Source organism: Selaginella moellendorffii, unplaced genomic scaffold (assembly GCF_000143415.4).
Source record: "Selaginella moellendorffii unplaced genomic scaffold, v1.0 SELMOscaffold_43, whole genome shotgun sequence".
Lineage (NCBI taxonomy): Eukaryota > Viridiplantae > Streptophyta > Lycopodiopsida > Selaginellales > Selaginellaceae > Selaginella > Selaginella moellendorffii.
In genome coordinates this window covers 1,299,416-1,315,197 of record NW_003314304.1, presented here as the reverse complement: position 1 = coordinate 1,315,197, position 15,782 = coordinate 1,299,416, and the positions used below count along the sequence as shown (strand labels likewise).

The window sequence follows — 15,782 nt, the reverse complement described above, 5'->3', positions numbered from 1 at the left end:
TTCTCTCAAGAACCCTAGGACAAGAGCTAGGGCTCTTGACTACTACAAATGCTGGCCAAGAACACATAGGCTCTGGGATTTCGTGGATCTAAGTGGAGGATCTGCCGTGCCGCGTAGATCGCCATGCCGAAATCCTTGAATTTGATGCAGGATCCGAGAAGACACAGCCAATCCGAGCTATCGGCGAAGAATGGCATGCTCTCTATCAGATTCTTCGCAAACCCGAGGTATCCTGCGCGACCCAGGAGATCGATCAAGCAGCTATAGTGCTGCTTCGTGGCCGCCATTCCAAAATCCCTGCCCATCGACGCGAATTTCGCCCTCCCATCACTCAGTCCTCCTTGCTGGCTGCAAGCGATCAAGAGCGCCACGAAGCACAGCTCGTCGGGCGATTCGAGCATGCTCATCTCCGAGAAGAGATCCATCACGCCGCGCCAATCGCCCTTGCGGCAGCAAGCCCCCATCATCCCACTCCATGGTCGCTTGAAGGCTACTGGCATCCTGTCAAAGAGATCCCTGGCGCGATCGAAAGTATCGTCCGCCCTAGCAAGCGCAGCAATCACAGTGCTCCATGAGGTGGAGCTCCTTGCCGGGATCGCGTGAAAGAACTCCAGGCATTTTGGAATATCCCCAGTTAGGGTAATTGCAGCGAGCATCGTGTTTGTAGCAATTGCATCGTGCTCGGGCATCAAAACAAATATCGCTTTCGCCCTATCCACGTACCCGTGCATGGCATAACACGTCATTAGTGATGTCCATGTCACAACACCCTTATTGGGTATAACCTGGAAGAAACTCTCTGTTTGCTGCAATTGCCCATTTACGGCAATTGCTGTTAGCATTGAATTCCAGAAAATTTCATCCTTGTCTGAAAGAAAAGGGCAAATAAATAGTGTTTTGGATATCTCTATCTGTCCACTTTGCGCGTATAGTCCGATCATTGTCGTCAAGAGCACCATATCAAGCCTCGGGATTTTTTCGAGCAAATACTCGGCTTTGATCAAATCCCCGTGACGAGATAACGCTGTTAGCATTGCGCTGGAAGAGATTAAATCCCAGTATGGCATCTCGGTAAAGAAAATGTTCTTGGCCATGTCCAGATTCCCGGCTTGGGAGTAGAGATTGATCATGCACGTAAACGACACCAAGCTTCTCTCTTTCATCTGGTTAAAGACATTTTCTGCTTGATCGATCGAGCCATCTCCAGAGTTTGTGGCAATCATCGTGTTCCAAGTGAGGAGATCTCGCTCGGGCATTCGATCAAACAGCTCTCTTGCATTGACAACGAGACCAGCTTCACACAGACAGTGGAGTAGTGTGTTGTAGGAGCTGAGCGTTCTCTTGGGGATGAGATGGAAAATTTGTAGCGCTAGGTTGATATGTTCTGGGCTAGAGCAAACTGCTCCCAGCACCGAATTCCAGCTGACCTGATCCCTCTCAGGCATCTCTTGAAATACCTTAAAACAATCTTGAATATGCCCTTCATGAGCATACGCTGATAGCATTACGTTCCAAGTGATCAAATCCCTGACAGGAATTCCATGAAATATAAAGATTGCATCAGAAACATTTTGGTTTTGAACGTAAGCTGTGAGAAGCGTGTTCCATGACACTAAAATTTTCTCTGGCATCTTATCAAACACTCGTTTTGCCTTGCTTACATCCCCAATGCAGGCATATGCTGCTAGTAATGAGTTCCAGGATACAGAATCCCACGCTGGCATTTTATCAAACAGTTGATTAGCTTTAGCAGCTTCATCAGCACGACCATACGATGTCAGCATTGAGTTATAAATTGCAATGTCTTTTTGCGGCATTTGCTCAAAGCAAATTCTTGCTTGTTCGAGATACCCTGATCGAGCATAAGCAGTAAGAACCATATTCCACAGCATCAAGCTGTGGTGTGGCATCTGATCGAACAAAGCCTTGGCCTCCTCCAATTTCCTCTTGCTGGTCAACTCATGAAGCATGCTTTCGTTGACACTGGTTGACTCAAAAATTCTCATGGATTGGGAGAGCATGTAAGACATTTTTTTATTACAAGAATTATTAACAGAACTATTCAATCAATTTCCTTAAGATGGAGCTGCTAGAGAAGCATGGCAGGACTCTTTGAGAGAGAATAAATAGCCATTAGGTTGTCAGCACAAATCATCGAGCAGAGGGATTGTGGAAGAGTAGAAGACCTTCTGAGCCGCTCACCAAAGTCTGGTGGTCGTAGGAAGTGGTGATGCTGATGAAAACTATTTGGCATGCATACAGCCGAAGAGATCACACTGCTGCTGTGAGTCTGTTGTGTGGGGATGTGATATGAGTGCTGAATGTCCCACTAGAAAGCTGCTGTAGTTTGTGATGAATTGCTGTGACGATCAAATCCATCACCTTCGTCAACATGACACCGTCGAAAGAAAAATATGGCCTCGCTGGTGGGAGAAACTGTGGTAGAGCAAGGCCTAGAGCTGGTCATAGCTGGAGGGGCATGTTGCTCCATGTCGAAGTAGAAAGAAACTGCTGATGCCTCACAAATGCCAGCTCGCAATGAAGAACAGGCGAAGGATGGATACGGTGCTTCCATTCGGCAGCTTTCTTCTGCCTGGTTGCAAGCTCTGTGAATGAGAATGCTCTGTGAAGTTACAAGATTTTCTTGATTTGTTTCATGAATTCTTTCGTCACTAGTGTGTACGTGTGCTCTGTTGGGTGAATTAAATCCCAGAAAACATAATCACTTGGATTCCTGCACAGCCCGCTCAAGGTATTTTTGTGTGATAGGCAATTGGGGCAACAACCCCCTCCATTCTGGAATCCAAACTTATTTGGGTTCTCCACGTACGATTTGATCAGTGAATAGCCGTCAACAAATGCACCTCTCATCCCTGGGAATTTCTTTGCCACCCCCAAAACAATCGCCCGAGCTTGCCAATTGAATTGTTCGACTAAATCGTTGATCTCTCTCACACAATTTCCATCCGACGTGACAATAGGCACACACCCTAACGGCCCAAGGCTAGAGTAGACAATCTTCCTGAATCCATATTTATAAAGTTGCTCCAAGCCTTTCTCCAATGACACTAGCATTGCTTCCAAGTCCACATTAGCAAGGTTTTGAAGATTTGCCGCAATGTCATTGCCACCCGAAGATATCACTACCACAAAGTCATTGAGATTCATCATGGGGATCTTGTTGGCTAGCTGTCCAAGTTGTTTTAGCTGCTCATTAAACGACACGACACCCCAGTCTGAGTGAGTAGAATCCACTACCGTCTGACGCAAAGTTGATGCTTAGTGGAAGTTGGCTCCCACCTTTCAAGCCCAAGAATGGTTTTGAAAAGGGCAAACCGATCACTTTGTTTATCAGATCTGGAATTAGAAACCCATCGCTACACCTTCCTGATGGCTGGTTATACCTTGTCTTCCCATACGGCACAAAATCACAACGAGAAACAGAGTTCTTCACGTACTTGTTAGTTCCAACATCAAAGATTGAGTCTCCCATGTAGATAGTCCGCAGCTGAGGAACTGACCTCCCATACACGCACGCGCAGAGAGCCAAGATCGCAAACAAGAACACTAAAATCTTCGACGACGTCTTCATCTCGCCAAAACCTTCACGAGAGAACCTATTACGGAAAGCCCGTTTATATAGAGAAACGAGAAAAAGGTGAGCTCACCTTTACAGCTGGGCTTCATGCCTTTTTGGATTAGAAAGAGCCTTGAACAAGTTTTTGTTGCTCTTCTTCTTCTAGCTCGCCAGTAGATGCGATCCACAAGGATTTCTCCATGCCACTCGCATCATTGGCTCGTAAGTAGAAACTTTCAGAGCTAGAATATCTTTTTCCCAATAAAACGAGCTCCAGAGCTTAGAACAGGGAAATGGAGCTCTCCTTTGCGCAAAGGCGAAGGATTAAGCAAGCAAACTCAATATAACTCTAACGTAAAAAGGCTATAGGGCTTAGGGCTGTGCTGTGGCGATGGAGGCAGTGATAGTCGAGCCGCCCCAGGATGCGACTGCACGTATCGTGTGCTTGCCAGAGCTAGGGAGAGTGCAGGAGCGAGTTGTGCTAATTTTCCATGCAGCTTATCCGGACGTAAGAGATGTGCACCTCTATTCTGTACATCTCGAACTTCTCAAGTTACGCCGATCTCGACTCATGGATCACATTCGAGCATCTCTGGAGCTGTCAACATTCGGTACTCCACGAGCTCTGGAGCTCGCATTCACAAAGTAAGAGTATGTGCATTGTACTTTTCAAAAAAATATCGGTGGTTCTTTTGCAGGATGAATGAAGAGCTGCGGGCTCTGGTAGGATCATCAGATTGCCGGGTATGTGGTAATCTCTCTTCTTGTCAGATGGATTATTGCTGTTTCTGTGAATGTTTACTTTGGTTTTATAGGATTGGTGTGCGCAAAACAGGTCCTTGGTGGTGGTGCTTGGAGACGCACATGTGTATGTGTTTGGCCAGGCCCTTGCGTTGGTGATACTGTGCCGAAGTGGAAAGGACGAAAAGCTAACCCGTCCAAGTTCTCTCTACCGTCTCAAAAATGCTAGCCCCCCGCAAAGTAGCACTCTACCTTTTTATTACCACAAGGTACTTACTCTTTTGTTGAAAATTTGTTATTCTGAAAGTGTGTGCACACAGGAGCGGCTGACTACGGCAGACACTTACCTAATCGTTGCGTCGAGACACCTAAATTATCACATGGATAGCGATTTTACAAGCGTTTTCACCACTCGGATCGACGCACTTGTGAGTATTGTATGCTTCTGATCCGCAAACGAGATTGTAATGGGCGAACTAGTACAGGGCCTCGAGGAAGCTTGCCGCCAGATTGCCGATGTAGGGTCTGATGATTGCAGGACATTCGCAGTAGTTCCTGTTGGAGAGCTGCTGCGACAGAAAGTGGCCAATGGAGTGACTCAAGAGGTGAGTGGACAGCTACACAGCGCCGCAGAGGACATAGAGGAAAACCCAGTCGATTTAAATCCCGAGCCTGCGGACGAATCTGAGTCTGAAGATGAAGATGTGCCTGAAGACCCGGATGAGTCTGAAGACGAACAAGCGATGGAGTTATATGATGTGAGACCCGATGGTTTCCTTCCCCTAGGTACGTAGAGTACATCAATTATAGCTATATAACCTTGTTTCTGTTTTCAGTCAATGGGAACCCTCAAGTACCCGAACCCTTTACCTCTTGCAAGCCCGGACCTCCCAGGGACCCCTGCATAAGAGTGATGGACCTCAAGGTTCAAATCTACCTCTCGTTTTGTTTGTTTATCTGAGTTTGTGGTTTGAGATTTAGTGGCTTTTGATCAGGAAAAGGACCTCAAGCTTGTTTGTAAAGTCGGCTCTTGCAAGTTCGTGATTAGAAACGGGGACATAAAAGAGTGGTTTGTAGACGGAAAGAATGACGCTATTGTAGTTCCTGTTGGAGGTCAGATACACAGAGGTAAAGCAAAAGGGTGTTTGGCATTTGACATGAGCTTTTCTCTTTTCAGAAATATGTATTGCTACTGGTTCGTGGTTTGCTACTGGTTCCTTTACTGGCTTGGATATCATGTAACTGTCTTTCCTCATTTCCTTTTAAAACTTTTAACGGACTTGTTTCTCAGCCCTTCAGGAGGACTGCCAGCACCTAAAATCATTGTTATTCAAGGCCCAAAATACTACGAAGACAGGGACATGGAAGCTGCTGAGTATCTTGGTCTCACTTACAGGTATGCCAGAGTGTGTAGCAAATTTGATACATTGTGCTTTATCTATTACAGGAACGCTATAACACTTGCTTGCAAGGAGGGCGTTAAGCACATAGCGTTCCCAGCTATCTTGTGCAGATATGGCGGGTTTGTACTCACACCTTACCTATTGTATACTGAGTTCGCATTGTGTTTCAGGTTTCCTCTGGATAAAGTGGCAAGGATTGCTGTAGAAAGCGTACAAAAGGCACTCAAAAGTGCTAAAGCATCCATTGAGGTAAGCTGCCCTGGATTAGACATGCCTTTGTTATTCTGTGTTCAAAATTGTAGGTTCACTTTGTCATAAAGGACGAACCCACCTGGAGAGACTGGGTAGCTGCAACAGACCTCCTTGCATTTAAGGATTATGATCGTTACGTATCTTGTCGGTGCAACAGACCTCCCTTTCCAGTCACTTCTGAAGGCATTCCAACTTTTTTTAGCCGTGATTGAGAATATTCTAGGTCATTGTTGTCTTGCCACATCCAAGACGATATCTGATAATCTATCACCTATTGAATATATTGAGAGATTAAGCTCAATATTGCAAGGGTTTTCAACATTAGCAAGTGCAAATTAACAATATAAATTTCTCATTTATAATTTATGATTTCTTTCTTTAGTGCCCTTTTGGTCTAAATGCATATATAATAATTAGTTTCTTAATTAGCTCAGGTGGAGATTGATAAAGAGTCTAACAATACTAACCTTTTTTCTATTATAACAGTAAAAGAAGAATATTCAAAAAGTCTTACTAATAGACAACTTTTGATACTATTTATGATATGTTCTCCCCCCTTTAAAAAGATTGACATTCTTGTTGATGCACACTTGAGACCACTGCCAAAGAAACAACTCTAGAAAAAACTCATGATATTCATATTTTGTGAGAAATGCATTAACTTAAATAAGTTATATTGTTGATAATCATTACCAAATAGAATAGAATGGCATATGATTATTAGCAATAATAATTAAATATAATATTTAATAAAGATAATCAACTATCCCAGATGATCAAGAACCAAAAGCTCAAAGAAGTTTATAACTAAATCCTATATAATAACAATCATAAGTTTCATACTGACTAACTTCAATGTTTAAAAAGAAATCATGATATAACCTATAATTTCCACCTTAGAAAATTCATAGGCCAAAACTTCATAATGCAAAAGCTAATAAAGAGTATATCTATGTTAATTTAAAATCCATGCTCAACAAGTGATCACCAAACCATCTTTTATAAATTTTAATATGTAACACACTTTATAACAAGTGTAATGAGAATTATCAATAATCAATAATTTCAAACTTAAACCAACAAGGATCTAATAAGTTTAGTATTAATCACTAATTCTTCATTTTGCAAAACTAGCTAATTAAGTCACTTTTCAAAGAAAAGCCAAAACTCAACCCTACTAAAAAAGTTCATCTATAATATAGCTAACACCCTCCTATGGGTCTATTATAGAGACTATTTTCTTTGGACTCACTATGCCATTGCATTGACACTAACTTACCACTCAATTTATTGAATGTCAGTATAATTGCTAACTAGCAAATGCATGAACATTAATAACATAAAGCTATAACCAAATCACCAATATTATCTTTGTCAAAACTCATGAAGCAAATTATCAATTTCCAATGAGGCTTAATTAATTACTAACTATCTGAATAATTATAGATCAAAAATTTATCTTTTGCAATATATTGATGAAGAAATATCTCATTTCACTCTAATATCAACTCTACCAATGTTAATGTCAAGGTTTTAACATTGACATAGGCATGCACTTGTTGAGTTCATCAATGTAGTGCATGTGCAGCCCAAAACATCTAAAGGCATCACAAATCTATTATTGCTTCAAACTTCTATCCACCAAAAGTAAATAGCCTCTCTAAGAAGCTAGGTTGGAGAAAACACTAGTTACTAGGTTGGGGTCTTGTTTGTTAATAAAATTAACCAAAAAAATCACTTCACCAACTAAGAAATTACAATCTATAGAATCAAGAAAGAGCTCTTAATCTATTAATTCTTACTATGTCTAAACTTAGTAAGTTTCTTCATCAAACCACAAGCTTCACTCCAAATAATACCCTTCCATAAATTCCTTTAAGTTTTAGCTTTGCAACCATACTCCTCTTGGAACTCAAAGACTTTGATTTTTCATGAGGTGATGGTGTTGTCATCCAAATAACATCTGCCAATCCCTAATCATCATCATCTATGGTTAAGACTAAAATGGTATTTAATCATATTTGAGCTCCTAACTTTCATTCTTGATTAATAAAAGCATCCTCAGCAAATGCTTAAGAATTTCATCTCTAACAATAGAGTACAAATGCCCCCAATTGTCCCTACTAATCATTACTCATATCTTGGAGACCAACACAACAGGATTAGAGTCCTATTACATTATTCCATACTAATGTATTTAGAGTATGAGTCTGTTTTGAGCACTTTAATTTTTTCAAAATAACATTGTCGACTCCACACCCTAGCCAGTAAAGATCAAAGTAGCATCATTGACTCATAGAATGGGGTGACTAGTGCATATAGGGAAACCATTCATCTTGTCCTGAGATCCAAATGAGCTTTTTAACTATAATAACATGTTATTAGAATTAGAATTACTATAGCTATTGGCACTAGACTTGCCCTCTAATGAATCTTCCTTAAGAGATTTATATTGTACTCATTCCAATTACCAAATTTTGAAAGCTCAGTATTATTATTTATTGTCAGTACCTCCCAATGTCAGAATTGGATAATTCGTGCGTTTGCTACCTTCCCTAGATGTGGTAGCTGTATCTCAAAATCAAACCCTAATTCCCTATTATATCCTACCATCAAAAGTTGATAGGGTAGAAATTTAATTTAAGTATCACTGACACGAGGACCATATGATTTGACAAGTTATCATGAACCACTGAGAATATAAATGAGTACACATTAGTCTTGAATCTAGTAAGTGCATGCCTTTTGAAGGTCAGGACTCTTTACACATATTAGTTATAGAATTGCTATAGTTATCTGAGTAGTAAGGTACTATCAAATAAACTATTATTGATTTAATAAGCCATTCACAATTTCACAATATAAAAAAATTTATATTTATACATTCATGGCTTAATCTTTGAGACAAGCATATGACTACTAATAAGATCAACTAAGTAGTTAATGCAAAGCACATATGTCCTAGCACCCAAAGATGCAGTAAAGGCAATGTATAACCAGCATCAACTAAGATGGCATAGTTGTAAGGTTCATATTTCAAGTGCCAAAGGGTAGCCAAAGCCCTCAATAGCTGAGTGAAGCTTATGCACAATAAGAACATAGGCACACAGCCTTTACTCATTTTGGCTGGACTTGGACTTGACCTTGGCTATCCTCTACTTGAGCATCAATCCAAAAATAATAATTGAGCTATTATGAAACCTCTTTATGATGCAATTTCATAAGGTTTCTCATGCCCTTAGATCTTACTATATTTGAAATATAGACACAAGAGCATACTTGTGTGGTTAACATACTAACATAGTCTTGCTCATGCTTTGGATGATAAAAAGTTGGATTACCTTGTGCTCACACAACTACTACCATTTTTTTAACTCTATGCTAACATATGTTACTTACTTGATTCTTATCATAAAACACATGAGAGTGTACTTTATCCTATTGACATTAAACATTTGGAAGTGCTTGGTATGTTGCTACAAAAAATTCATAAACTTCTGGGACACCCAAAAACAAAAAAAGTTTGTAATGAAGATCTTAAGAAAGAAAAATTAGAATTTTGTTGTGGGCATTATAGCAAATGTAGTTATAATTGACACATATACACTATACCAACTTGAAGTTTTAAATTTTTTTATTAATTTCTTATCATTTTTTAGCTATAAACATTTTTATATTTATTTTTTATTAATAGTTTTTTATTTTTATAAAAAAAATTTATACTTCACATTTTTGCAAACTTTAAACAATTTTAAAACTTCCACATCATATATATGATAATAATACAGACATCAGAATGAGCCAAGTAAAGGCGTGTGTCTCTCTTCATACTTGCTTTGTAGAGCTTGACTTTGTATCTCCAGGACCCTGGCTCAAAAGAATTGCGACAAGGAGCATGAGAAAGTAGCGACCTCGATCACGCCTATTTCTGGACTGGTCAAAGTATTAAGTGTTGAGAACCGGTTTGTCTCTTGACTCTGAGAGTTACCTGGTTAATTTGAGTTGCATGATATAAATATATGTGAAGCTCCACTTGCGCCTTACTGGGAGGATCACGTCCTTGGCATGTCCCCAAACGCTACCTTGGCTGAAGCAGACACTGCAAGGCCACAGCCATGCAGAGTATAAGATCGATAGAAACTCTTTGAAAGAACTTAAGTAAAAAGCATCTTGCCTCTGGAGGAACTTGTCAAAGCAGCTTGAGAATTAGAAGAAAACTTTCCGGAATGAAGATTGACACTAAAATATCAAACTGAAACCAACGTTGGAAAAGCAAGAAAGATAAAGCAAGTGTTACCTGTATGAAGTCTAGATATATTGATTCGATAGAAAATCGACAATAAAATGATTTACAATTAGAAAATATACTAGATAGAGCTCAAAGTACCTCTAGTGTCAGTGTCTTTCTCTCACATTTTTCTTTTCTAAGGAAGAAGTTTTATCCTAGTCTGTTGTAATGCCTGAAATCCAATCCACAGATATTTGTTGATACTAGTTAAATCTAATTAACATGGTACGCTCTCACCACCACCAGCTAGCACATATCGGACAGTATGCGTTTGGGAGCTCTTCCAGGTAGACGCTGCTAGGAAATTATCTGAAAATCGAAAATCAGACGCATTCATCTCAGGCAGGACAAGGAAAGTCATGCAAGAAGAAGTGCACTGATCTAATAAGCAGTGCTAAGAGAGGGGTATGATACCAGAAATTCATGGCCGTCCAAGGTATGATCAAGATCAGCTACAAGCTCGATGAAATGCCGGTGATCCTGTCCCTGCCGCTCCCTACCCTAGCTAGATCCAAAGAGAAACGCTCCTTTGGGGGTCATGAGCAATCGGAAGAAACTGAAGTTCGCGAGTATGAAGTGTTCTTATGGTTTGCAGTTCCCTGTTCTTTGTTGTTTATCAAGCTTGCAGGGAGGCCTTGCACACGACGAGTTCTTGATCATGTTCCTGCATGACAATTTTTCCCCAGCTTAATTTTCATTGTGAAGACTTGGGGATGGAGCGGAACAGAGGGGGCCCTAATCCTTGTCAAGCAACAAGGCAAACACTGTTTCGAATAAGAAAAAACGACAGGAATGCTTCTTCTCCGTTTTTTGTTTTGGAGGGGTTCTCCTCAAAGAGGAAATCCCCAAGAGAGGGCTGGGTAGCTGGTCTTCGATCCTGCTTGTTAGTAGTTTCACACAATCGAAAATCCTACATCTAAGTGTGGGGCAGCCGGGGGCTTCGATTCCCCGACTTCCTCTCGCTTTGGCCGCCTCAACGTACTGTGCAAAACAGTAGCGACAGCCCAAAACGAATACTGAGTAGCCACGTTGAGAATGGGCACCCCACCAGTGTGCATTTTGATGGTTTGAGAAAAACATAACGCCTCCTCCCCCCAGCGCCGCCGCCAACAGCAAAACCAGCCCCCTCAAAACTTACCCTAAACACTAGCCTTTAGATATATTTACACAGCATCCTAACCGTCAGATTAGCTGATCCGATGGCTGTGAATTGTTTAAATCTAAGCTAACGAAAAATGCATGGTTAAATAAAGAAACTCATTAAAGTAAATGCGATAGTAACTATTAACTCATAAAGGTTGGAGCAAAGTTAATTTTAAGGCGGATTTTTTTTTTTTACTTTTAATATTCCTTTTCTTTAACTTTTTAATTTCACCTAAAACACCATCTATTAAATATGGCCTCGCTGGTGGGAGCAACTGTGGTAGAGCAAGGCCTAGAGCTGGTCATAGCTGGAGGGGCATGTTGCTCCATGTCGAAGTAGAAAGAAACTGCTGATGCCTCACAAATGCCAGCTCGCAATGAAGAACAGGCGAAGGATGGATACGTTGCTTCCATTCGGCAGCTTTCTTCTGCCTGGTTGCAAGCTCTGTGAATGAGAATGCTCTGTGAAGTTACAAGATTTTCTTGATTTGTTTCATGAATTCTTTCGTCACTAGTGTGTACGTGTGCTCTGTTGGGTGAATTAAATCCCAGAAAACATAATCACTTGGATTCCTGCACAGCCCGCTCAAGGTATTTTTGTGTGATAGGCAATTGGGGCAACAACCCCCTCCATTCTGGAATCCAAACTTATTTGGGTTCTCCACGTACGATTTGATCAGTGAATAGCCGTCAACAAATGCACCTCTCATCCCTGGGAATTTCTTTGCCACCCCCAAAACAATCGCCCGAGCTTGCCAATTGAATTGTTCTACTAAATCGTTGATCTCTCTCACACAATTTCCATCCGACGTGACAATAGGCACACAGCCTAACGGCCCAAGGCTAGAGTAGACAATCTTCCTGAATCCATATTTATAAAGTTGCTCCAAGCCTTTCTCCAATAACACTAGCATTGCTTCCAAGTCTACATTAGCAAGGTTTTGAAGATTTGCCGCAATGTCATTGCCACCCGAAGATATCACAACCACAAAGTCATTGAGATTCATCATGGGGATCTTGTTGGCTAGCTGTCCAAGTTGTTTTAGCTGCTCATTAAACGACACGACACCCCAGTCGGAGTGAGTAGAATCAAGCAGTCCACTACCGTCTGACGCAAAGTTGATGCTTAGTGGAAGTTGGCTCCCACCTTTCAAGCCCAAGAATGGTTTTGAAAAGGGCAAACCGATCACTTTGTTTATCAGATCTGGAATTAGAAACCCATCGCTACACCTTCCTGATGGCTGGTTATACCTTGTCTTCCCATACGGCACAAAATCACAACGAGAAACAGAGTTCTTCACGTACTTGTTAGTTCCAACATCAAAGATTGAGTCTCCCATGTAGATAGTCCGCAGCTGAGGAACTGACCTCCCATACACGCACGCGCAGAGAGCCAAGATCGCAAACAAGAACACTAAAATCTTCGACGACGTCTTCATCTCGCCAAAACCTTCACGAGAGAACCTATTACGGAAAGCCCGTTTATATAGAGAAACGAGAAAAAGGTGAACTCACCTTTACAGCTGGGCTTCATGCCTTTTTGGATTAGAAAGAGCCTTGAACAAGTTTTTGTTGCTCTTCTTCTTCTAGCTCGCCAGTAGATGCGATCCACAAGGATTTCTCCATGCCACTCGCATCATTGGCTCGTAAGTAGAAACTTTCAGAGCTAGAATATCTTTTTCCCAATAAAACGAGCTCCAGAGCTTAGAACAGGGAAATGGAGCTCTCCTTTGCGCAAAGGCGAAGGATTAAGCAAGCAAACTCAATATAACTCTAACGTAAAAAGGCTATAGGGCTTAGGGCTGTGCTGTGGCGATGGAGGCAGTGATAGTCGAGCCGCCCCAGGATGCGACTGCACGTATCGTGTGCTTGCCAGAGCTAGGGAGAGTGCAGGAGCGAGTTGTGCTAATTTTCCATGCAGCTTATCCGGACGTAAGAGATGTGCACCTCTATTCTGTACATCTCGAACTTCTCAAGTTACGCCGATCTCGACTCATGGATCACATTCGAGCATCTCTGGAGCTGTCAACATTCGGTACTCCACGAGCTCTGGAGCTCGCATTCACAAAGTAAGAGTATGTGCATTGTACTTTTCAAAAAAATATCGGTGGTTCTTTTGCAGGATGAATGAAGAGCTGCGGGCTCTGGTAGGATCATCAGATTGCCGGGTATGTGGTAATCTCTCTTCTTGTCAGATGGATTATTGCTGTTTCTGTGAATGTTTACTTTGGTTTTATAGGATTGGTGTGCGCAAAACAGGTCCTTGGTGGTGGTGCTTGGAGACGCGCATGTGTATGTATTTGGCCAGGCCCTTGCGTTGGTGATACTGTGCCGAAGTGGGAAGGACGAAAAGCTAACCCGTCCAAGTTCTCTCTACCGTCTCAAAAATGCTAGCCCCCCGCAAAGTAGCAGTCTACCTTTTTATTACCACAAGGTACTTACTCTTTTGTTGAAATTTGTTATTCTGAAAGTGTGTGCACACAGGAGCGGCTGACTACGGCAGACACTTACCTAATCGTTGCGTCGAGACACCTAAATTATCACATGGATAGCGATTTTACAAGCGTTTTCACCACTCGGATCGACGCACTTGTGAGTATTGTATGCTTCTGATCCGCAAACGAGATTGTAATGGGCGAACTAGTACAGGGCCTCGAGGAAGCTTGCCGCCAGATTGCCGATGTAGGGTCTGATGATTGCAGGACATTCGCAGTAGTTCCTGTTGGAGAGCTGCTGCGACAGAAAGTGGCCAATGGAGTGACTCAAGAGGTGAGTGGACAGCTACACAGCGCCGCAGAGGACATAGAGGAAAACCCAGTCGATATAAATCCCGAGCCTGCGGACGAATCTGAGTCTGAAGATGAAGATGTGCCTGAAGACCCGGATGAGTCTGAAGACGAACAAGCGACGGAGTTATATGATGTTAGACCCGATGGTTTCCTTCCCCTAGGTACGTACAGTACATCAATTATAGCTATATAACCTTGTTTCTGTTTTCAGTCAATGGGAACCCTCAAGTACCCGAACCCTTTACCTCTTGCAAGCCCGGACCTCTTAGGGACCCCTGCATAAGAGTGATGGACCTCAAGGTTCAAATCTACCTCTCGTTTTGTTTGTTTATCCGAGTTTGTGGTTTGAGATTTAGTGGCTTTTGATCAGGAAAAGGACCTCAAGCTTGTTTGTAAAGTCGGCTCTTGCAAGTTCGTGATTAAAAACGGGGACATAAAAGAGTGGTTTGTAGACGGAAAGAATGACGCTATTGTAGTTCCTGTTGGAGGTCAGATACACAGAGGTAAAGCAAAGGGGTGTTTGGCATTTGACATGAGCTTTTCTCTTTTCAGAAATATGTATTGCTACTGGTTCCTTTACTGGCTTGGATATCATGTAACTGTCTTTCCTCATTTCCTTTTAAAACTTTTAACGGACTTGTTTCTCAGCCCTTCAGGAGGACTGCCAGCTCCTAAAATCATTGTTATTCAAGGCCCAAAATACTACAAAGACAGGGACATGGAAGCTGCTGAGTATCTTGGTCTCACTTACAGGTATGCCAGAGTGTGTAGCAAAATTTGATACATTGTGCTTTGTCTATTACAGGAACGCTATAACATTTGCTTGCAAGGAGGGCATTAAGCACATAGCGTTCCCAGCTATCTTGTGCAGATATGGCGGGTTTGTACTCACACCTTACCTCTTGTATACTGAGTTCGCATTGTGTTTCAGGTTTCCTCTGGATAAAGCGGCAAGGATTGCTGTAGAAAGCGTACAAAAGGCACTCAAAATTGCTAAAGTGTCCATTGAGGTAAGCTTCCCTGGATTAGACATGCCTTTGTTATTCTGTGTTCAAAATTGTAGGTTCACTTTGTCATAAAGGACGAACCCACCTGGAGAGACTGGGTAGCTGCAACAGACCTCCTTGCATTTAAGGATTATGATCGTTACGTATCTTGTCGGTGCAACAGACCTCCCTTTCCAGTCACTTCTGAAGGCATTCCAACTTTTTTTAGCCGTGATTGAGAATATTCTAGGTCATTGTTGTCTTGCAAGTCAATATCTCACCTATTGAATATATTGAGAGACTGAGCTCAATATTGCTAAATTATAACTTAGGATAGGTAAAGCAAAGGGGTGTTTGGCATTTGACATGCGCTTTTCTCTTTTCAGAAATATGTATTGCTACTGGTTTGTGGTTTGCTACTGGTTCCTTTCGTAACTGTCTTTCCTCATTTCCTTTTAAAACTTTTAACGGACTTGTTTCTCAGCCCTTCAGGAGGACTGCCAGCACCTAAAATCATTGTTATGCAAGGCCCAAAATTCTACAAAGACAGGGACACGGAAGCTGCTGAATATCTTGGTCTCACTTACAAGAGTGTGTAGCAAA

General features: G+C 41.7%; 5 protein-coding genes across 6 annotated transcripts; 2 read left to right on the top strand and 3 right to left on the bottom strand.

The window, feature by feature from the left end:
- Window positions 1-26: 26 nt before the first annotated feature.
- Window positions 27-1,970, bottom strand: LOC112349849 (pentatricopeptide repeat-containing protein At4g02750-like). Its single transcript, XM_024684979.1, has one exon. It carries the CDS (start codon window positions 1,968-1,970, stop codon window positions 27-29), a length of 1,944 nt encoding a protein of 647 aa, XP_024540747.1.
- A 359-nt stretch (window positions 1,971-2,329) lies between these two features.
- On the bottom strand, window positions 2,330-3,592 carry LOC9647347 (GDSL esterase/lipase 6). Its single transcript, XM_024684978.1, has 3 exons — window positions 3,337-3,592; window positions 2,831-3,236; window positions 2,330-2,606 (listed from the first exon to the last, which is right to left on the bottom strand). The coding sequence occupies exons 1-3, from the start codon at window positions 3,590-3,592 to the stop codon at window positions 2,330-2,332; spliced, it is 939 nt and encodes a 312-aa protein (XP_024540746.1).
- Window positions 3,593-4,094: 502 nt separating this feature from the next.
- LOC9646851 lies at window positions 4,095-15,478 on the top strand. Of its 2 annotated transcripts, XM_024685155.1 has the most exons (13): window positions 4,095-4,222; window positions 4,276-4,321; window positions 4,393-4,587; window positions 4,639-4,746; window positions 4,804-5,104; window positions 5,155-5,243; window positions 5,314-5,446; window positions 5,496-5,556; window positions 5,610-5,714; window positions 5,766-5,840; window positions 5,892-5,970; window positions 6,024-6,196; window positions 15,430-15,478. In XM_024685155.1, exons 1-12 carry the CDS (start codon window positions 4,149-4,151, stop codon window positions 6,183-6,185), a joined length of 1,428 nt encoding a protein of 475 aa, XP_024540923.1. In that variant the 5' UTR covers window positions 4,095-4,148; the 3' UTR covers window positions 6,186-6,196; window positions 15,430-15,478. The 2 variants fall into 2 exon arrangements, with proteins under 2 accessions (XP_024540923.1, XP_002980143.2); XM_002980097.2 differs by lacking the exon at window positions 15,430-15,478 and having other exon boundaries at window positions 6,024-6,226.
- Window positions 11,155-12,843, bottom strand: LOC9647346 (GDSL esterase/lipase 6). Its single transcript, XM_002979962.2, has 2 exons — window positions 12,074-12,843; window positions 11,155-11,242 (listed from the first exon to the last, which is right to left on the bottom strand). Exons 1-2 carry the CDS (start codon window positions 12,841-12,843, stop codon window positions 11,155-11,157), a joined length of 858 nt encoding a protein of 285 aa, XP_002980008.2.
- On the top strand, window positions 13,220-15,441 carry LOC9646850. The gene is made up of 11 exons (XM_024684976.1): window positions 13,220-13,473; window positions 13,664-13,838; window positions 13,889-13,996; window positions 14,054-14,354; window positions 14,405-14,493; window positions 14,564-14,696; window positions 14,746-14,788; window positions 14,842-14,946; window positions 14,999-15,073; window positions 15,125-15,203; window positions 15,257-15,441. Exons 1-11 carry the CDS (start codon window positions 13,220-13,222, stop codon window positions 15,416-15,418), a joined length of 1,524 nt encoding a protein of 507 aa, XP_024540744.1. The 3' UTR covers window positions 15,419-15,441.
- Window positions 15,479-15,782: the final 304 nt, after the last annotated feature.